Source organism: Zootoca vivipara, chromosome 5, assembly GCF_965207765.1.
Source record: "Zootoca vivipara chromosome 5, rZooViv2.hap1.1, whole genome shotgun sequence".
NCBI lineage: Eukaryota > Metazoa > Chordata > Lepidosauria > Squamata > Lacertidae > Zootoca > Zootoca vivipara.
This window is the reverse complement of record NC_142588.1, coordinates 20926840-20949515: the sequence shown is the minus strand read 5'-3', so window position 1 is coordinate 20949515 and position 22676 is coordinate 20926840. Positions and strand designations below refer to the sequence as shown.

General features: G+C 45.9%; 1 protein-coding gene across 3 annotated transcripts in view; it reads left to right on the top strand.

Moving 5' to 3' along the window:
* Positions 1 to 14709, top strand: part of OPN4 (opsin 4) — a 56296-nt gene extending 41587 nt beyond the window's left edge. For 2 of the 3 annotated variants that reach the window (XM_035137850.3, XM_035137849.3), the window contains 6 exons: positions 572 to 679; positions 1844 to 2021; positions 6204 to 6359; positions 8747 to 8782; positions 11567 to 11605; positions 13165 to 14709. In XM_035137850.3, coding sequence (XP_034993741.3) covers positions 572 to 679; positions 1844 to 2021; positions 6204 to 6359; positions 8747 to 8782; positions 11567 to 11605; positions 13165 to 13449 — 802 coding nt within the window. In that variant the 3' untranslated portion in view covers positions 13450 to 14709. The remainder of the gene's footprint in view (positions 1 to 571; positions 680 to 1843; positions 2022 to 6203; positions 6360 to 8746; positions 8783 to 11566; positions 11606 to 13164) is intronic. The other variant, XM_088670181.1, reaches the window with a different exon arrangement.
* The last annotated feature ends 7967 nt before the right edge of the window (positions 14710 to 22676 follow it).

Below are 22676 nucleotides of genomic sequence, written 5' to 3'. Positions count from 1 at the left end.
CTCTCGTTTCAAAACGCTTTTGCTACCAAGGCAGATGCTGTTGATTCCACTTGTTGCTGGGCATTCCTTCCTGCTCTCCCTGCTTTTACTCCAGCTGCCAATTTTTTGTTGTTGAATTTTTTAAATGGCCGCGGTCTTCTTTTTCAATTGCTGATGCTGTGCTTTAGCGATTTGTTTTTTTTTAATTGCTTGTGTGCATTGTTTTGCCGTGTGGGACAGGTGATGTTGCTGTTTTAATAGAGGATCTTGCTTTTAATCTACTTAATTATCTATTTAATTATGCCGTTGCCGCGTTGCTGCTTCAGATCAAGGTTTTTCATTATTTTAAATGCATGCCTTTGGGCAGGGAGGAGGCTGATAAATCTGTTCTCCATGCGAATGTGCTCCTAAGTTCAGCCGAGGTGCATCATTTAGAAGATTTTACGTGTCTGAATTGACCCAGTGTGGACCAACACTTTGAAGAACTTTGTGGAGGAGCATTCGGAAGTGCAGTATGTTACATAAAAGGGGGGGAAGGGACAGAATACCCTGGCAGAATTAAATCTAAGAAAGTGTGTTTGCTTTGCTTTAGGTACTCCCATGTGCTCACTCCCTTAATGAACACAATACCTGCAGTGATTGCCAAAGCTTCATCCATCTACAACCCATTCGTTTACGCCATTGCCCACCCCAAATACAGGTAAGTTTCACCTTTTGTAAAGAACTGGGACTTGCAACCAGTGACAGGTCTTCTTTTAGGGCAACTGCAAGCAATGCGGGATGCCACTCCTGTCATATTAACACTATCTTATATTTAACATCTCACCTGGTAGGTGTTGGCAGTAAAGGTTTCCATGCCAATGAGGGAGTGGGCTCATGGAGGAGGGCCTGATCTCTCCGTTTCTCCTCTGCTTGGTTTCTACACTGGCTAAGGAGGGAGGAAAACCCATGCACCAGAACCATCCCTCCTCAACCAGCCCACAGTGAAAAGGCAAAAATTGTTTTACTAGCCACTCAGAAGCAACGGCTCCCCTCTGGCCCCATGTCATGCATTGAAATTGATGCTAGCATCTCAGCAGGCTAGTAACTATTTACAAGTGCACATAGAGGGGGTTTAAGCAGGTGCAGCTTTTCTCACAAGTAGCACCCATCAACGCAGGGACCCGAACCACATCTGCAGACCCAAAGAGTGTACATCCATCTGAGCAGCTTCCTTTCACATTTCATGATGCAGATGGCAATAAGGATTTCCTACTATATTTTGATACTGGTGGGAACGAACACCGTCAACATGTGTTTCTGCCTGTGAACGGGCTGATGCACGCAACTGTAAACTGGGTTCCACAGTGCAGTCCTATCCTTTTATAGTCCAATAAGGTCTTTAATAGGGTTAAACCACAGAGCCTAGGGCTTGCCGATCAGAAGGTCGGCAGTTCAAATCCCCGCGACAGTGTGAGCTCCCATTGCTTGGTCCCAGCTCCTGCCAACCTAGCAGTTCAAAAGCACGTCAAAGTGCAAGTAGATAAATAGGTACCACTCCAAGCAGGAAGGTAAACGGCATTTCTGTGCGCTGCTCTGGTTCGCCAGAAGCGGCTTTGTCATGCTGGCCACATGACCCGGAAGCTGTACACTGGCTCCCTCGGCCAATAATTCGAGATGAGTGCCACAACCCCCAGAGTCGGTCACAACTGGACCTAATGGTCAGGGGTCTTTAATGCAATATGGCCTCTCTAACACTCTTCCCCTCTCCCTCCCTAAATGAATGTACATTTTTAGCTTGCGTCAGAAAGGACAGAAATATTGTAGTCTCTGTTTTGTGCTTGCAGAGGTAGAAAAAATACTGACTTAATTTCTTACCCCTTAGAATGGCGATTGCAAAATTTCTTCCCTGCCTTGGATCTCTGCTAAGGGTTTCTCATAAGGACTCCAGATCTAACAGCTTCCCTTCCACCAGACGTTTCACTGTCACCAGCCAGTGCTCTGATATGAATGGGCTGCCAAGAGGAAACAGACGGCTCTCCTCCGTCTCAGACAGCGAATCAGTAAGGATAAGCTCCATCTACCTTGTCTAACCTACAGTATCAATGAAAGGGGTGTGCAGCAAGCTGGTGGGCATAGATTAGATGTGACCATGCTTAAGTCCTCAGTGGGGAACCCTTTCTCAGTCCAAGGGCCACATTCGCTGGCGAGGAACCTTCCTGGGCCCACATGCCAGCAGCAGATGCAAGCAGAGGCAAACACGAGTTGAGCAATGGACGTGACTCTATTGAGTTCTACAATGACTTCAAGTTACAAGAAAGGAGGTTCTGACTAAACATCAGGAAGAACTTTCTGATGGTAAGAGCTGTTTGACAGTGGGATGAACTCTCTTGGAAGGTGGTGGACTCTCCTTCCTTGGAGGTTTTTAAGCAGAAGTTGGATGCAGGGCCGGTGCTAGGGCTTTTTGCGCCCTAGGCAAAATCACCTCCTGGCGCCCCTGCGTCCCCTCCATAGGCGGGAGGAGCATGCTATGAGCATAGGCCTATGGAGGGCATGCTGTGAGCTCCTCAGCGACGGCTGCCGCAGCACCCATTTCTGAAGGCTTCAGCTACGGGTGCCGCTGCCACCGCCACCGCTCACTCGCTCGTTGCTGCCCCTGAGGAGCTCATCAGCGTCCCCTCCATAGGCGGGAGGGCGCTGAGCTCTCCTTTTGGCTTGTGCTCCTCCCGCCTATGGAGGGCATGTTGTGGGCTCCTCAGTGGCGGCTGCCACGAGCGAGCGGCGGTGGCAGCAGTGCCCATAGCTGAAGGCTTCAGCTACGGGTGCCGCCGCTGCCACAGCTCGCTCGTTGCAGCCATAGGCGGGAGGAGCGCGAGCGCGCGCCGTGGGAGGGTGGCGGTGGCACGGGGGTTTTGCGGGGTTTTGCGCCCCCTCCATTTACGCGCTCTAGGCAACTGCCTAGTTCGCCTAAATGGACGCACCGGCCCTGGTTGGATGGCCATCTGACAGGGATGCTTTAGTCGTGACTCCTGCATTCCTTGGAGTCCCTTCCAATCCTACGATTCTATAACTGAGACCCAAACGGAGCTCAAAATCTCTGGAATCTCTCTGGAGGTCTATAGATCTGTATTGCTAAACCCCCAAAAGAGCTTCCATGTGGTCAAGAAGCCTCTGGCTGGCTGTAGCAGCTATTAGATAGTATTATTATTTATTTATGTGTTTTCTAATACCGCCCTATACCCGTAAATCTCAGGGTGGTTCACAATATAAAAAACACAGAATACACAATAAAAACAAAACCAAAGGCAACCCAATAGTCCTCCCATCCACAACACATTTAAAAGGGCATCAGATGTCAATCAGCCAAAGGTCTGGTTAATGAGAAACGTTTTCGCCTGGTGCCTAAAGGTGTATAATGAAGACACCAGGCGAGTCTCCCTAGGGAGAGCATTCCACAAGTGGGGAGCCAGTGCAGAAAAGGCCTGTTCTCCTGTTGCTACCCTCTGGACCTCTCCTGGAGGAGGCACACAATGATCTCAGGGTCTAGCTAGGTTCATTTGGGAAGAGGCGGTCCTTGAGGTATTGCGATTCCTCGATAATCTCGAAGTTCCCACGAGACAATCCCAGAGCCCTGTGAGCAAGGCAGAGAGCTTAAAAGCTCTCTCCGTGCCAGGCTCTCTACCTTGCATGCAATTAATTTGTGCCATTTCAACAAGCCAACTGTGCAAGGTTGCAATAGTGCAACTTAATTGCATGCAAGATGTGATCATACCGTTCTGCAGCAATAACATAGAATGTAGCCCTCACGGGGGAACGGGGGAAGGAAACCAGTTTGTGACGTGAGGGCTAATGCTTCTGTAGGGTGAAGCAGGCTGAATTTAGAAAGAGATTTGCTGGCAGATTTAGACAAATTGACAAATCCATCAACGGATCCCCCCTCCCAGCAACCAGAAGCTCTCAACAGCTTGCTGTATCACTGCTAAGTGCTTAGTGGTTACTTTCAAAGAAGCCGGAAGTGGTTCTTCACTTTGGAATCTGAGAGACTTTCCTTCTGTGCTATCCAAGGCACAATAATGTGTTCTTTTTCAACCAGTTTTTTTTAAAAAAATTAGACGAGCTCTAAAAACACAAAAATGCTATTATGCCCCCTAAGCTGTTACATTTTTAGGTTAATGTGCTTTTAGGGGAGGCTGACATGCTCTGAATTCGATTTCGGAGCTGTGTGGGTTCTGCACTCCATCTATTTTATATCCCTGATTAAAAACCCAACAAACCAGATCTTGCTAAAATAAAGCCAACTTGGGAATGCCCATGTTCGTACAACATGCGCATTTCTGCATGAGACAAGATAAATATTTTAGTTTTTCTATGAATTATTTTTGTGGCTCCTTGTTGTTTTTCAGAACTGGCCTTTCTTTCCAGCAAGGCCAAAATCTCTCAGGTGTCTCTCTATACTTCAGAATGATTAGCCTGAAATGATGGCATCATGTCGATTTATTGTTATTTTTAAGCCCCTGTCTCTTTTTCACACTCTGATGTGATGAAGAAGCAACAAAACTATTGAGATAGGAAAGAGTCTTGTTGATTTCTATGGGAGAAAATAAGTAGGTCGCAGTCAGTGAGGCGTTTGAGAGGAGGAAGAGCAAAACCTTCCCTTCCTTCTCCTGAGCCTCAAAATGGGTTTCAATAGGGGCAGGGGGTAGATTTTGTTCTTATTGTCCCTGAGCACAATAGCAAGGTGTCATTATGGTATACTGGCATCTGGCTGCCATTTGCTGCTGAAAATAATGCCAATATGGTTGATATCTGGCAACCAATGCCCCCCTTTGGTTTCAGATAGGACATGGGTAGATGGGTCATTAAAAGCCCGGGACACAAATTTTCACGGCCCTCTAGCAACTATGGTGGCTCATTTTCCAGAAGTATTGTACAGTGGTGCCTCACTTTACGAATGCCTCGCACAACGAAAAACTCGCTGGACGAAAGAGTTTTGCGTTGCAAGAGGCGTTCGTAAGACGACAAAATTTTCTATGACCACTGCTTCGTCTTACAAAGCGCGGCCATAGAAAGCAGCAAAGGAAGATCAGCTGTCAGCGCAGGCGCGGAAGTGGTTTAGTAACAACAACAACACACCATCAGTTCACATTATGGATGCTGTAAGCATCAGTATGTGCATCTGATGTAGAACATATAAATTGATACAAGCCCTCTAGGTGCCCAAATAGGTATCCACACAAAAATGATGTTTATATGAAATATGTTCCCTGTTTCTCCGAAAATAAGACGTAGCCATAAAATAAGCCATAGCAGGATTTTTAAGCATTCAAGGAATATAAGCCATACCCCGAAAATAAGACATAGTGATAGGCGCAGCAGCAATGCCAGCCATGGCAGGAGGAGGAAAAAATAAGACATCCCCTAAAAATAAGCCATAGTGTGTGTTTTTTAGGAAAAATAAATGTAAGACGGTGTCTTATTTTCGGAGAAACGTGGTAGCTCCGTGAGGTCCTCAAACCATTGACTTGGTGGGTGTTTTATCTTTCCAGGCAGAAAAGTTTAAGTCTCTTAGCAACCATAAGGGCTTGCAAAATCCTCTTTTGTTGTCCTTATGTGTTTATTAAGCACTTATATGATAGACAGTGCCAGGGACAGCATGTGTACAAATTATACAAGGGTGGAATGCAGTCCGTTTCCATACTTGAAACTACCCAAACCATATTAAGACACCTTTGTTTGGACTGTACCCTCCTCTTCTCTAGGCAGGTAACATTACTGCACAAGGCAGAGTCATAAATGAATTATTGCTGTAAAGTAGATAAGAACTACTGACCCCTTTGGAGGTAACATCACGGATATAGGGTGTAAGCAAGGAGGAAAGAACGCTGTGTGTTCATTGGACTTTTTTTTATTCTGTGCAGGGCATTTGTGCAGTAGGGAAGTCTACTTTTTAAAAAGAGGGGTGGGTGGGGAGAGAGGGAGCCTGAACGGGTGCAGTCTAGGAACAGGCCCACTTCCTGATTTTGCTGATTGTCTAAACAATTGATTGAGGAGGTAAAATGTTGAGCTTTTTTTAGCGGAGCCACAGTTGTTCAGCTTCTTTGGGGGGAGCCAATGATCTACCGTAGACGTCCAGTGATCTACCGGTAGATCATGATCTACCTGTTGGACATGCCTGGATTGAGGGAAAGTAACTAAACCCAAAGAGACTCTCTAAAAAAAACTTTCATGCTGGCCTGTTGCTGCAGGAATGGACTGACACAGAGGCGGATATCTCTAGCCTGAACTCCAGAGGTGCTAGCGGGCAAGTTTCGTACGAGATGGGTGAAGACACCACGGCAGAAATGAACAATGTCAAAGTCAAATCTAAACTGAAAAGCCACGATTCAGGGATTTTTGAAAAGGTAATGAAACGTCCTCTTCTCAGAGCAGACAGGTCTGCAGATCTCTGCCTCAGCTTGTATTATTCCATGTCAGTACATTTTTCTCTTTCTCTCTCCATCCTCTCCTCCCAAATGCATTCAGTAACCTGTATAAGAAAGCTGCTTTTAGGAGACTCAAATAGAGGAGAACTTAATAGTTTGTGCATTTCATTTGTGAGATATGCTTTCCCTTTAAAAAAAAACCAAGAGTGTTTCCCTACAGAAACCACAACAAGTCCACGCACATATTCTGGCTCTGGTTGTGACACCACTCTAATCTCCTTCCTCTTCTCACACCTATTGGCATGATCGCAATCTCCAACACCAGCCCACAAGCAGCTGTCACCTATTTCATCCTGTTAATTTGAAAAGATGCCTGGCAGTCAAGCGGCTCCCACCTCACTAATTATGATTTTCTCGTGTGCTCCTCCTTTTTGCCAGTTCTGCAGCACGGGAGATCCTGTGTCGCTAACATTTGAGGGAGGGGGTTGGCCGCAGCACAAAACAGCAAATGCCGTGTGCCCGGCAACTGTACGGAAATCATTATGTAAAGCACATGCCAAACATAAGCAGGGGAGAGCAGTGCTGACGAGAATGTGCTGTGGGGAGCAAGGAATCTTTCAAAAGCAGCTGAAAAAGAAATTGTGAGGCTCGTGGCAGATAGGATTGGGCAGAGCATTTTTTAAAAAGAAAACTCTGCTGCTTGTATCATAACTTACCCATCTTGATGCCGCATTTTCATACCTATCATTTGATGAACACTGGATAGCTTAGTTGGTTAGAGCGTGGTGCCGATAATGCCAAGGTTGCAGGTTCGATCCCCATATGGGACAGCAACGTTTTCCTGCATTGCAGGGGGTTGGACTAGATGATCCTCAGGGTCCCTCCCAACTCTTACTCTATGATTCTATGATTCTCTGAACACTTAGTGGAAGTCTTGACACTTCCCCACATCCGAGAGCACAAGATTTGTCACAAGACAGAAGAGCAGCACCCACCTTGAAGAACATTCCCCATAGTTCTCCTGCCCAGCATGTACCGCTGTATGTTCCTTCTAAAGGTGGAAACTGTTGGGATGGACCCAAGATAAGGGAAATTGTGTGCACTGTAATGTGTGAATGCTGATGATGATAGGTGGAGACGTTTTGGTTTACTGATCTGTCATAGCCATGCATAAACACATACTCTTTAATGTAGATCTGCCTGAAGCTGGTTTTTAACCAGGGCTACCGTTTCTGTCTTTGCCCTTCTTCTGTGCCTTTGACAGCAGCCTGGCATTCACATTTTCTAACAGGGGAACATTTCCCTATCACATTCCATTGCTTGGATGTGCACATTGCTGCCGGTCCTTTCCATTCTGCACATCAGATTGCTGCCAAAGTCACAGGGGAATTGGCAAATTTAGTTTGATGCCCCTCTCCTCCGAAAAATAAACATCCGGCATTGTGTTTCCAGCTCTCCACCATTTCCTGTCACCGTTGCCCTCAGAAGGGCATCTTTGGCAGAATATTTGTACCTTTCCCTCTCTCTCTCTCTTGCGTTTTGGTTTGTTTTTATATGGTGCCTTTTGTTATGGAAAATCCAAAATACTGTTTCGCTTCCCTGTGACCGCAGTCGTGTCCCATAAATAATGCGTTTCTATAAATAGTGGCTAGAAGGGAACAAAGCAACATTGTGTCCAGCCAATGTTGCTCCCCCCCCCCAGCCTCACCCCATGCACAAAACACACACTTTATTCAGCTTGCAACCTTTCTTTCCTTGGGTGCCTTTGTTTGTGCAAGTGGTTCCTTTCCACGCTTGTCGCCCTTTCACCCCACTACAATTTCCCCTGCTTTCCCTCTCCTGCATTCACACCCCCAGAGCTGTTTGAGCTGAGCCCTGTGGCCCCAGGCTGTGCCTTTCTGGACCGGAGCTGTGCTCACCTGCTGCAGCTTCTATCTGCCTGCTGCTGTTTTGTGATTGGCTGCTGGAATGATCTCAGTCCTATCCTCCGACCTCATTCGCTCTCGGTCCTGCAAGATGGGGATGGGATGAGATGGTCCCTTAAACTGGGCATAACAGTATATTTGGGCATATATTATCGTGTGCAGCACAGCACTGGTGCAACGGGTGGCCCCAGTCCTCCTGGGATGGCAGAAAAAGAATACCTAATAATTGGTCACCCCTCATTCCTCATTTGGCCAGGTTCATAGTTGCACCGGGCAGAATACATTGCACAGTTATTAAGAGAGAGTGCAATCATAATTTACACACGGAATTATCCTTCTCACGCAGCACTTAGAGAAGGATAGGATCATGCTGTGACAACTCCATATCCAGGGGTAAGAACTGTCTCACTGCTACACGCTCTCTTTCCCTTTCTTTTGTAGACTTCAGTGGATGCAGATGACATTTCTATGGCAGAGGTGAATATCACAGGTTGCTGGTTTCTTTTCACAGTGTGAACATTTCATGCGATTCTTTCAGGGATGGGGATGTTGAGGGAAAGCAATGCAGCGATGCCATATATTAAACGCCTCCCACTTGACATGCTCAAATTTATTTATATTTCTGTCTGTCCGTCTAATCCCATGGTTCCCAACGCCCCACAGGGGGGGGGGCAATCTGATTTTTAAGGGGGGCAGTTTGGCAGCTTGTTTAGACCAAGTTAATTTCCTCCACATGAATAGGAGTTCACTTTTTTGAAAAATAAGAATTATATGTCACGGTGGGGGCGGGAATCAGGATTTTAGAGATGCTTAGGTGGGGCATGGCCAAAAAAAAAGGTTGGGAACCACTGGTCTAATCTATCACATTTCTATCTCGCTTTTCCTCCAAGGTGCTTCTAAGGTGGCACGCATGGTTCTCTTCCTCCCCATTTCCCCCCGCAATAGTCCTGTGAGGTAGGTTAGGTTAGGCCCAAGTGACTTTCATGGCTGAGCCAGGATTTGAGCCCTGGTCTCCCAAGTCCCTGTCCAACACTCTAACCACTACTCCACACGGGCTCTCTCGGTGAGAAACTAATAGATGCTAATCAGGGGAGGAGGGATGGGGCGGGTGATGTCTCCGGTCTCCCAGCAGCGGCGGGGCAAGCACGTCAACACGAATGCTTCTGCCAGCGCACTTGCACCAACACACCCTGCCTCAGCCCTCCCAGTAATCAGCAATGACCCTTGGGGTCCCTTCCCATGCTACAATTCCATGACCACACTGCCAGAAGGTCAGTGCGTAGCATTGCCTTTCCAACATTTCCCAATATTGCTAATAGTTTGCACCCTGGTTATAGCTCAAATATCTCACTGGTTCTTTTCTGGCCTGTAATATGGTAGTGGTAAAGGTAAAGGTAAAGGGACCCCTGACCATTAGGTCCAGTCGTGACCGACTCTGGGGTTGCGCGCTCATCTCGCATCATTGGCCGAGGGAGCCAGCGTATAGCCTCCAGGTTATGTGGCCAGCATGATAAAGCCGCTTCTGGCAAACCAGAGCAGCACATGGAGACGCCGTTTACCTTCCCACTGTAGCGGTTCCTATTTATCTATTTGCATTTTGACGTGCTTTCGAACTGCTAGGTTGGCAGGAGCTGGGACCAAGCAACGGGAGCTCACCCCCTTGCAGGGATTCGAACCGCCGACCTTCTGATCAGCAAGCCCTAGGCTCTGTGGTTTAACCACAGCGCCACCTGGGTCCCCTAGTTGTAGTGGTGCATATTGTTATATTTCACTGCTCGGTATTTGCCAGCTCGTTGTCAATCTTCTATATGCTGCATAGGGAGCATAGTTCAGTCACCACTGCATATTCCATGGTGAATAAGACAAAGAGAATCAAAAGTGCTTAGTTCCTTTTTAAAAAATTCAAACGTCTGCCCTCCTTTCTCTAGGACAGTATCTAAAGGTAAAGGGACCCCTGACCATTAGGTCCAGTCGTGTCCGACTCTGGGGTTGCGCGCTCATCTCGCATTATTGGCCGAGGGAGCCGGCGTATAGCTTCCAGGTCATGTGGCCAGCATGACAAAGCCGCTTCTGGCAAACCAGAGCAGCACATGGAAACGCCGTTTACCTTCCCGCTGTAGCGGTTCCTATTTATCTACTTGCATTTTGACGTGCTTTCGAACTGCTAGGTTGGCAGAAGCTGGGACCGAGCAACGGGAGCTCACCCCGTCACAGGGATTCGAACCGCCGAGCTTCTGATCAGCAAGCCCTAGGCTCAGTGGTTTAACCACAGCGCCATCTAGGTCTGGGTAAATCTGTTCATTGCAGTTTCTTGCTTCTCCAATCTTAAATTCAATTTGCCTGGTTTCTGCATCAGTCTGCGATTATTATTATTTTAAAAGTCTGCCCCTCTCTCCCAATGTACACCTTTTATATGCCATTTCCCCCAATAGACACATTTTTGCAAGCCATTTCTCCTAATATAATGGGGTTTTGAACAGTACTTTCACACGTTTCTGTGTCCTCTTCCCCTTAATATATGCTTTGTCTTGGACAGAATTATTGGTTAGAGTGCTGCATCACAAAACGGAGAAAAATATGGATTCCAGTGCATTTTAGTTCACACGTTGGTTCGGAAGCGCAAATTTCTCCTCCATCTTTAGCAGTCACTTCCTCCCTTCATTAGCTCAAACCTCTTCCCGCATTCATCTACTGCTACTTAGCAGGTGATCGGTTTTCACTCTGCATAGCTGGGATGGGTGAGTTGCTATTTGGAAGGGTGCAAGCCTGGGCCATCCACTATTTCACAGCCTCCATTCTCGCCCTGTAAAAATCAATCCGCAGTCCTTAGTACATGTACATGCAATGAAAGTTGCAACTTTAATGCACCCTTAAATATTAAGTGGTGCTTCTGAGCAAACATGCATGAGACAGAGGTGAGAGAATACACTTTACTATGCTTACTTTTGAGTAAACATGCATTGGGGACAGGCCAGTGAATTAATGCACGTGTAAAGTGAACAGGTGCTAAAGGCTCCTGCACCTTTGAGAGTTGTGTAGAAGAGGGAAATTCAACAGATGCAGCTTACACAACAAGTGGCACTTGTGGAAATGCCCTCTTCTACACAATTCTTTGTGGGGCAGTGACCCTGCTTTCTTTTGCAACAGGCCACTCTATCCATGCCCCTGATTCAAAAATGACTCTTTGGGTTAACCAGTTCAAGACTGATGTGGAAACATGACTGGGGACGTTTTGCACAATTATCTATATTCTTTCTTTAGGACTTAGCCTTTGGAAACTACATCTTTGGAGACAGCCTGGTAAGTTGCCATCCACTTTTCAATAAGCTGTGGGAAATGTGGACAATGTGGCCTCCCCATAGTGTTGGGCTGATGGTGAAGCCAGACTTACAGGTATGTAGTCTTGGCGTGATTCTGAATCCAGCTTTCTTGCTGGAGACCCGGGTACCCTCTGGCTAGAAGCACTTTTTGCCAGCTGTAAGTGGTGCGACAGCTGCAGGTGTTCCTGGACCAGGAGAGCTTGACCACAGTAGTGTCATTGAAATACTGCTCAATATTATCCAGAGTAGATTCCAATGTAGAGTTAGCAGAGTAAAAACGTAAACATGTAGCAGGATTCCCCAAAAACAGACCAGAGGCAATTAATATTGCTGCTATCCTTCCCATCAAGGAGAGATTCATTCTATTCCAAATTTCCAAATCTTTCTTAATCTCATTCCGAACTTTCTCATAATTGTCTTTATATAAATTTAAATTTTTATTAGTAAGCCAAATTCCTCAATATTTGACTTTTTTGTGAATTTCTATGAAAACTGACAAGTAGTTCATGCACACTGGTGACTTCAAGGCTGAATTACTGCAATGCCTCTTTGCACAGCTTCTCTTTGTGCTCAATCTAGAATCTGCACTTAGGGCAGAATGCTGCAGCACAACTGCTGATGGGAGTGAAACCCTACTACAAATTACATCTCTGCTCAGAGATCTGCACCCATTGCCAATTTGCTCCTGGGCCAAGTTCACGATGTTACCATTAGTATATAAAACAGCTTGAGACCGGGTTGCTTGCAGGCTCGCCTTACACCCATGTGCTTCAATCAGCGCGACTGGCACCGTTACAAGTGCTACCTAATGCTCGTTCCACAGTGGCAAGACTGCCCACACATCATAGATGATGTCATACATGGGGCTTGGCTTGGCTGAAATGGGCTTGCGGGTCAAATGGGGAGGCTGGCCAGGTCTAATTAGGCATGTGGTCTGGAGGTTGCCAACCCCTGTTGTAAATCTGTAGCATGAATCTCAGAAGGGGTCTCTACATGCAGCAGAACGAGGTGTCAAGAGCCCTGAGGTGTTAGAATAGACTGTACCACTTCAGACTGCAAGGTGTGTGCGCTTGTGTGTGTCACTTTTTAATGCTTGACTGAAAAAGGAAACCTTCCTTGCAAGTAGGGAAGAAGCATAGTTCTGGACTCTAGAACTATTCTCCCTGGTGAGCTCATTTTCTTCCGGCAGGCAGGAGAATCCGGAAAATTGTATCTCCTACTTGCAGTCCGAAGTGGTGGAATGTGGGCAAATAAAGGCTCAACAGGGCTGCTATGTTTTTAACAGCTGCAAAAAAGGAGGGTTTTTCAGCAGGTGTTGCGTGCATTGTATATACCTTGCTTCTTTGATTGTGGGGATGGACAAACACTGAACTCCTCTCTTGACATGCACATTGTTTTGACTTGGCAAAGGTGGAATCTCCCAATGCATCTGGCAAATATACATTGCTTCCCCCCTCCCCTCTCCTCCCCTCCCCCCACATAGGCTGTCGCCAACTCAGGCACGGTGTGTTTACATCTTCTTTTTCATACTTGCTTAAGACAGGTGACGATCAGTACACTTTTGGCGTGAGAGCAGAAGATTCTTGCTACCCGTCATCTGCAGCCCAGATACCCAGCATTGTGGTAACCTACAGCCACGTCCAACGAATGGAGCTGCCTTTTCAACCCAACTCTGACCCTTCATGCTCCAGGAACAGTGGCTATAGCTGGGAGAGGAACTCCAGCAGCCGGCTAGAGTGGCTGTGCCAGGATAGTGCCTTAGGCCCTACGCCAGAGACACACATGTGTCAGCTTAGTGTAGAAAACCTCCCAAAACATCACTGAAGCAGGGAGAGGGGGCAGAAGAATGAAAATCGCCGGCTTTCCTATAAAGAGTCAAAAACAGCTCCACAATAGTTAATCTGCTTTACATGTTGATTGAGTTCTCCACAATGTTTGTGCTAATACGTTGAGCATTTAAAACAAACAGAGGTGGTAGCCCGTTTTATCCTGAGAACAGGCTCACACATGAATCTTGTATGGACAGTCTACACCCAGCCATCCACAGATCGCAACTGTCAGGCAGTCAATCCCTGATAATGTCCAGCTGGAGAGGCAGCAGGCAGGGAATCGGCTGACATGCCCAGCCTTTTTTGACCAGTGGGGGGGGGGGGAATGTTGAGAAAGTCTTGCATGTGCCAGTCGCAAAATGGCTGCCGTGGTGTGGCGTAACACAAAATGGCCACCACATCTGAAAGAGGCAGGGCCAAAGATGGCTTGGGAACCCTCCCTGCATCAGCTCCCCTATCAATGGGGACCGGGGAGCACCTACATCAGCCACAACTGCACTTGCTCACTCTTGGTTTGAATGGAAGGGAGGTTTGGTTGCCCAGTCCTGCCATCCAATGAAAAATGAGCATGTGTGCAACGCAGAAGCCAAAGCAGTGCCAATATAAACTGAACAGAAACAGCAAGCTGTCCCTCATGCGTTGTTGATTTTTTGAGGGGATATTTAGGGAGACCTTTCACAAGTATTGTAGAAAATCCTGGTGGGCACATGCACTGGTGGCCCCTAGCCTGGTGGCTCAAAGGAATATATAGCCTAGTGGCTTCTTCTTGCAAGAAACAGATGCTCGGATTAAGGGTTTGTGATAGGCTCTCCAGAACAGGGGACAGCTGTAGCTCCCTAGTGGGTGAGCACATAGTTTGTTGCAGAAGGCCCCAACACTGAGCCAGATTGACCGAACCATCTGACTTGGTATAAGGCAGCTTCCTATGTCCTCAGTCGCCTGATTCCTGGGACCAGGAGGGTTCTCATCTGTGGTGTTAGTCTCCTCCTGCCTTGAAGTACCTCCAGTTTCCTTCTTCACGCAGCAGCCCTGCTGGTGTCAAGAGAAGAGGACTGGCACCTGATGTTGCAAAGTTCCTGGTTTGAGCTGTACAGCTCAAGGTATGTGACTCAAGGCCTGCGTGGATAGTGTCAAGGCATAGCTTAGTCACTAGGTGGCGCCGGGCTTGTGTGTGTAGCCAAGTGGCGTCAGGAGGTTCCTGCTGCTGTTCTGTTCTTGTTTAGAGAAACAATAAAGTTATCGTTTAGCTCCTTGACTAGTGTGTCCACTCAGCCTTCCATGAAAAGGCCTATGTGCATATCAACCCCATCGTGCAACCAGTCCATACCATTTTGGGCGGATGATATCTCATCCATAGGGCTTTCAGGCATAGCTAAATTGTCTTTTTTTGTCACAGGTTCTGCTGAAGGATACAAGCTGATAGCATATTCCCGCACCTCAGCTCTTGTAGATCATGTGTAAATGGGCTCTAGAGCCCTTTGGGGAGGGAAAAAGTGATGCCTGCCATTTTACTGTATGGTGATTTATAAATGTATAAATAAGGTGCTTCTGTCAAGATCAAGGCATGGGGACTGTGCATGTGTCTCATGGAAAACATAACATCTGCACTGTGCTTAATCCACATGGGACAAGTGTCACAGGAAGACCGTCTGGAAGAAGAGCCTCTACACCCGTCACCAAGGTGCACTTAATGGATGATGTGGAGGTACCACCCGTGCCAACATGGGATGCATGCCCAGGCATTCAGCTGAACATGCAGATGCTCAAAAGTGTGGATGGAGGGGTGGGGCATGCATGAAAGCCATGCCTCCAGTGTCCTCATGCATGTTGCTCCCCGCCCCCTGCTCCTCCGCATTCCTGAATGTCTCCACATCAAGCAGGGGGCTCACATAATTGATCAGGGATCCTGCTATTTCAGGGTCCCCAGTGGCACCAAGGGGGTCAGCCCTCTGCAGAACTTTCCCACTCAGCACAGGGATGATGCCTGGGACTGAACATGCAGGGTGCCACACTCACAAGACCTGCTTCCATGCATGCCCCCTGCCCCAGATATGAAGTTTGTATCTTCAGGCAAATCTGGGAAACATACTTAATGTCCATATATTGCAAAAATGGGGACAGAGAAGGTCTCTCTGTGCAATAACCGTAATGTGTATTCCAGGCTTCTATCAACAAGATGTCAGGACTTGCGCCTGCACTGGGCCCTGAACTTGGCACCTTTTCAAATAAATAAGCAAATGAATTTATTGCCGCCCTTGACGAGCAAGTACCAGAGCAGGTTACAATTTAAAATTCAACATCGAAAACAGTTAAGTCACAGGAATAAGGTTGAGAATGACAACCTGCCCTCTCCTGAGAATGGCAGGAAGACATTCAACCTGTGTAACCAACACCCAGAACAAGGAAATACCTCGACATTAATAGGCAAGAGGAGATCACGTGGTACATTTTGCCCCATATAGAAGCGACTTGAGTCAAGCTTGCCCTCCAGCGGATTTTACTTCTCTCTCTCTCCCCCTTCCTTTTCTTTCTTTCTTTCTTTTCCTCATTCTCTTCACACACAGCCCCCAACCTGAACTTCACGCAACCTATATCTGATGCGAAATAGTATCGTAACAGAAAACACAGTGTAGGTTATATTGGCAATTGGAACAAATTCATTGTCTCTGGGAACAAATAATGTAACGGCGATGTACTTTGCAGTATTTTATTATTTTCAGTATCTCGATGTTCTTTTTCTTTTTAAACAATAAAAAATTGTATATATAAATATCCACAAGCTGCCCATATGTTGCCAGATATCTAGGCTGCTTGATTTCTGATGTTATTACTCCCCATTATTGCTTTGAGGTAGAAAACAAGATTATGAGGTCAACGAGGAAAAGAAGGGAATACGCAGCTCAGAAACCAGGATGGCTTCTTGGAAGCCAAATAAAAAGATGAAAGAGATTGATTATAATTCCTCCCTTCATCTGTCTGGGCAGGATATTGACTTAAGGCAGAGGGTCTGATAGATAATAAACTGATTGAACAGACAGTCTAATAACAAAATATTAGATGTCATTCTGCCAAACCAGGCTACCAATTTAATTCCACCAATTCACAATGTCAATCCAGAGAACTGGATCTTCACCACCATATACTCCCAGACCTCCCAATCTGCCCCATTAGGGCCTCTATTAGACACATACCATGGGTTCTTCTCTTTCCCAGGGCTGATAGGGGAGATTAGGAAGGCCATCTTGAGTATAATCTAGAAGTTGGCTTGTTTATTGCAGCACCAATAACATGTTTGGGGTTCACACCACAGTCAAGGGTTTGTTGCCAGGTCTGCTAATGAGCCAGTGCACAAATTCTCATGAACTTGGGATCTTCGCCGGCAACAATAGGGTGCACCCAGACAGAAATATATTAGCTTTGATTCTTTTCCTAATTTGGGGGAACTGAGCACTGACCGACCATTAGTATTCTCACTCTGGTGAGACAGCAACAACCACGTCATCACTTCAATTATATCTATGTATGGTAGTTACCAAAGGGCAGATTAAAGTTTGACCAAAGGGCAGTTTAAAGTCCCCCACCCACCTAGTCATATGCACGCCTATTCAGAAGTAAATCTCTTTGAGTTCAGTGGGATTTGTTATCTAAGGACTCATCCATGCTTCTGTTTGTCCCCTGATTTCTAAACATGGATCAGAGAGGCCTTTTTTTTGTCATCCTGCCACTTTCCCCAGGAAAACCTGCAGTTTGCTTCTGAATCGGAGCGAACATTGATTTGGTGTTCTGCAGGTAGTCAGTTGCATACCCTCCAACATTTATCCAATGAAAATAGGGACATCTTATTCTATTATTATAATTATTACACTATTTATACCGTGCCCATCTGACTGGTTTGCCCCAGCCACTCTGGGCGACTTCAAACATATATAAAAACATTAAACATAAAAAAACACTTCCCTATACTGTACAGGGCTGCCTTCAGATGACTTCTAAAAGTTGTATAGTTACTTATCTCCTTGGCTCGGGGGTCGCATAACTCCATACCCTCCAACATTTCTCAGATGAAAATAGGAATGTCTTAAGGAGAAGATGGACATTCTGGGATCAAATCAGAAACCAGGAAGACTTCTGTAAATCTGGGACTGTCCTTGGAAAATAGGGACACTTGGAGGGTCTGCATTTGCTCTGATTTAGCAGTAAATTGTGTGTTTTCCCAAGGAAAGTCAAAGAATAACCTCTCAGACCCAGAAGGAGAAGAAGAAGAAGAAGAAGAAGAAGAAGAAGAAGAAGAAGAAGAAGAAGAAGAAGAAGAAGAAGAAGAAGAAGAGGAGGAGGAGGAGGAGGAGGAGGAGGAGGAGGAGGAGGAGGAGGAGGAGGAGGAGGAGGAGGAGGAGGAGGAGGAAGAGGAAGAGGAGTTTGGATTTGATATCCTGCTTTATCACTACCCTAAGGAGTCTCAAAGCGGCTAACATTCTCCTTTCCCTTCCTCCCCCACAACAAACACTCTGTGAGGTGAGTGAGGCTGAGAGACTTCAAAGAAGTGTGACTAGCCCAAGGTCACCCAGCATGTGGAGGAGCAGGGAATCGAACCTGGTTCACCAGATTATGAGTCTGCCGCTCTTAACCACTACACCACACTGGCATGTCACATGCCATGTTTGTCATGCGACAAACGGAAGACACCATGAGACAAAGGGAAGTGTGAATGAGCCCTAAGTGTGTATGGGGTCTCCATTTCCATTTGATAAATATGTGTGGTATATTGCCTCATTTGCCCTTGAAAGGCATCTAATAAGTCTTATAAATAACTGAAGTAACTGAAGCACCTGTGGAACTTTGAAAGCTTGCAGGACTTTGGTGTACAACAAAAGTAGCAGGTTAATCTATTCTGCACCTTGTTTGTTGCAGTGTGGCCTAGTGCCCATTAACTGCTTCCTTCGCCTCTTGGCTTTTATTACTATTCAATATGCTGTGGCATATATAATATTCCCACCCCCTGTACAACTTTGCTTACAGTGAGTAGTGAGGAAATCCTTCGCTGCCTAGTAATGCCTTCTGAATCTAGAGTGCAATGTTCAGCGTGTACCAAAGAAGATTCTGCTGCTATAAAAAGAACTTCAGCTGTTAGAACGTGTCTGCTTACAAGAGGATTGAAATGCAACTGTTAATTAGCGAATAACTTGCTCCCGCAGCATTTGAAGTCTCCAGTATGTGCGTGAAAACTTGTCCCCTCCTCCCCACTCTCTTTTTAAACAAACAAACAAACCTACACACTTCAACATGAGATAAACCAATCCAGGCTACAATTCGACATAGCTTACAGAAATGTTTGGGGCTTCATGAGATGCGATGGGGATCACATAAAGCAGGGGTCAGCAAACTTTTTCAGCAGGAGGCCGGTCCACTGTCCCTCAGACTTTGTGGGGGGCCGGACTATATTTTTTTTTGGGGGGGGGTGAACGAACTCCTATGCCCCACAAATAGCCTAGAGGTGCATTTTAAATAAAAGCACACATTCTACTCATGTAAAAACACCAGGCAGGCCCCACAAATAACCCAGAAATGGATTTTAAATAAAAGGGCACATTCTACTCGTGTAAAAACAAGCTGATTCCCGGACTGTCTGCGGGCTGGATTTTGACGGTCATTGGGTCGGATCTGGCCCCCGGGCCTTAGTTTGCCTACCCATGACATAAAGCATTCAGGGCAAATGCATATCAGGGGTGCTTCCTGTACTCTGTACAAATTATTGAAGTGGAGGTTTTAGAACTGCAGTGGGCGGGGAAAGAGAGAGTTTAACTCTTTCCTCCCTGGTGTGGTCCTGCCTAAAATCTGCCGCCCTCCCAGCTAATTATATCAGGAGGGAAGTTCCACCAGAGGTCAAAGGAGCTGCTTCCACACTTGTCCTTTTCTCTGGAATTCCTATAATTTGTGATTGGGCCGGATCCGGCCTCTGGGCCTTAGTTTACCTACCCATGTGCTAGACTAACATCACTGCCAGACTGTGGCATTATGATTATTTTTTTCCTCCTTTAAAAAATAAATAAATAAAGACCTGGGATGTGTGTACCTGTGATGCCAGCAAAGCATTCAGAATGCATTCTTTCCCTCAGTGAATCCTGAGCTCTGTAGTTTTACCCCACACAGAGCTTTAATTCCCAGCAGCCCTTAGCAAACTGCAAATACTGATCGGCAAATTCATGTCGCGCTGTTACAGTGGATTGGGAGGCCATGCGCACCAAACCGACTTCGCCAAAAGTCTGGATTTTTTGGAATAAGGAAAGGGATGGGAGAAATCTACTGGAAGGTGTGCCTAACACTAGCTCAGTACTGTTTACACCGACACGTAATGACAGAGGTGAATTTACCTGTGTAAAAGAGAGAGAGAGGCATGGTCTTTGGGCATCTGACGGGGGATTTGGCTCAACCAAATTCGATTCAACTTCATTAATCCATTCATCTTCACAAAAGTTTGCACCTTGTTTGCTGATGATGAGTGCTTTCATGTGTCAAGCCTGATGTGTTTGAGCAACACTTTACAAATTACACAGAACGAGGTTGCTTTTTTCCGTAAAAGCAATAGAGACATATTCCATCAGGCTGCAGACTGATGTGGTTTCACTGGATATCCATCATAGGTGACTTAAAACATCCTGAGATGCATCATGTTAAAACCCGGAAATGTAAGCATCTTTGACCTAAAAAAGGTCAATGATTCCACTAGGATATCGTTCATAAGAATGGCCTGTGCTTAGGTCTCTGTTCCGGCTGTCAATGGATCCTTCACAAAACATACATTTTGGAACCCGTCTCCAAATGACTCACAAAACATGGTGCATGGTGAAAATTGGGAACCCTATTTAACTGAAGGATATGTTCAGGCTGAAAGAGGGTGTGAGCTGAGGTGCTTCACTTTGGCTTTTTGCACTAAAACAGCTGCCCTTGGGAGATATTATCTGCGAGATAAACTGTGGGTGGCACACGAGCTTTTCGCCTCCAGAGACACTGAGTTCAAATTTCAGCTCGGGTTGCTCAAGTGAAAATGTGCTTGATGGTCTTGTTTCCCCAAATACAAAAAAAATCACTCGGCACTCTGTCACAATTCAGCAAATTGGCAGGCGCTCCCAGAGAGGGGCTGATGCCTGGAATGGCAAGAGGTTGTAGTAGGTCAGGACTGAAGCAAGCATGTGGAATTGCAAGTGAGGGGCCTCAGCATGCTACCAGCCCATGCAGAATTCTAGAGAGCTGGGAGTTTTGGACCTTGTTCCTTTGGATGCAGTATCAAGCCACTTTCAGAAACAAAACAAATTAGTTTAAGTGTCAGCCGGTTAAATAGTTTTAGGTTGATCAATCAAATCATTTTAGGCTATTATCCTATAACATCCTTCCTGGGAGTTTTGAGCAGACATGCACAGGATTGTGCTGTAAACTGATATAACAAGATTTGAACCAATTGACTGATTGAATTTAAACAAATTTGCACAATGCAACACCCCATGTCGGTATCAGCAGAACCAAGGCGTGACAGTGGTGCAGGGAGGTTAATTTCGGACTCATGCAGTTAAATGGAATCTCCATGCTTAGAGCATGTTGGCCATGTGTCCTGCTTTACAGAGGGCAGTCCTCTGTTTGAACGAGTCCTCTGCTTGAAGGGCTATCCAATCCAAAGATCAAGAACCATAAGAAGGGAGAGCAGGAGCCCTGAAGTTCCCCCTCAACAGTCAGTACCTGGACAAGCACACAGGTCACAGTCTTCCCAGTTATAGTGAGACGTACTGTTATTTCCATCTAAACTTGCATATAAGATGAACATATGCAAATGTAACCCAAATGTTCTCTTGTCCTCTTTTTTGAAGGGCATTTCCTCTGCTTTGGGGTCGATGAGTGTTCTCCCCCCTAGTTCAAAGGCTGACCGCTCCTGGATCCTAGGTGTCTGGGACAATCGCCATGGGATGGTTGTCATCTTCATGCCCAGCTTGTGAGCTTCATAGAGGCATTTGGTGATTCTTCAGCCAGAGACATGGGGTGAAGGCCATGGGAGTGCTGATAATATTTTTTGGAGGACAAATAGAAGGGGCTTTGCAGTCAATGCCTTTAACTAAGGAAAAGGTTCTTTTCATTCTTATTCCTGCTTCGTTCCACCATAAGGAAGGAAGGAAGGAAGGAAGGAGTAAACTGTGAAGCCCCGTGTAACAGAGTAATCTTTCAATTTTGGTATATTCTTGTTTTAATTTGTGTACTTCACATCTAGGCGCCAAGCCATTACTGCTCTTCCTCCTGTCTGGCACCGTTAGATTTTACTGCACATTGGGGGGGACGACAGGACCAAACTCTTAAGGAGATTAATGCTAAGCCAAGTATTAAAGCTGTCTGTATTTTGAGCATCATGTGCAGTTGTGTCTGGAGAAAATGGTAAGGGTTGTGAAGTGACACTGAGAGTTACACAGGGAATCAGCCTGGCCCGTAAGGTATTGTTTATCCCTTTAGCATCATAGAGTTGAATGGTACCTACACTGGATTATATAGTCCAATTTATAGGCCCCCAACAGAATATGATGTACTAATAGCATCTCTGAGAAGCATTTGGACTATACAAATCAATGGAGGACACATTTATCAATAGGTATTAGTTAGCGAGCATGGATGAGATTCATTCCAGCCTAGCCCAGCCATCTGTCTTTTCTGTCATTAATCCAATATGTTAGATGTCCAGAAATTAACCTGGATCTCCTGGTTTGTGGTTTTGTATGTGATAAGTATGCGATAAATATTATGGATTGTGACTTCAGATGCGAATGGAACGATCATAGACACCTTGGCTGTCATAGCCTTAACAGGAGATGTCACTGCTAGAATGTTTCTGGGTTCTTTTAAAAATAAATAAATGTGGATTGTATAGGGACGGCTACCAAAACCACTCGAGTTTTACTGTTTTGCCAATGTTGGGCTCCGTTTCTGGTCTTCATCTATTTCACTCTTCATATTTTCAAGCTTTTATTGGCACCTGTGAGGACTACAAATTTAAACAACAACAACAGAAAGCAGAAATCTTACACTGGGATAATGACAAAAGACAACAGCAGAGATCTGGTACTGGAGGTGAAAGCAGTTCATGCAGTAGAGCCTGGAAGAGTTTGAAAGTCCTATTGAACATGACAGTTTTACATGTGCACCTTTTGCTTGTGGTTCCCTTTCTGTGCTGAATCACAGAAATCACACAGG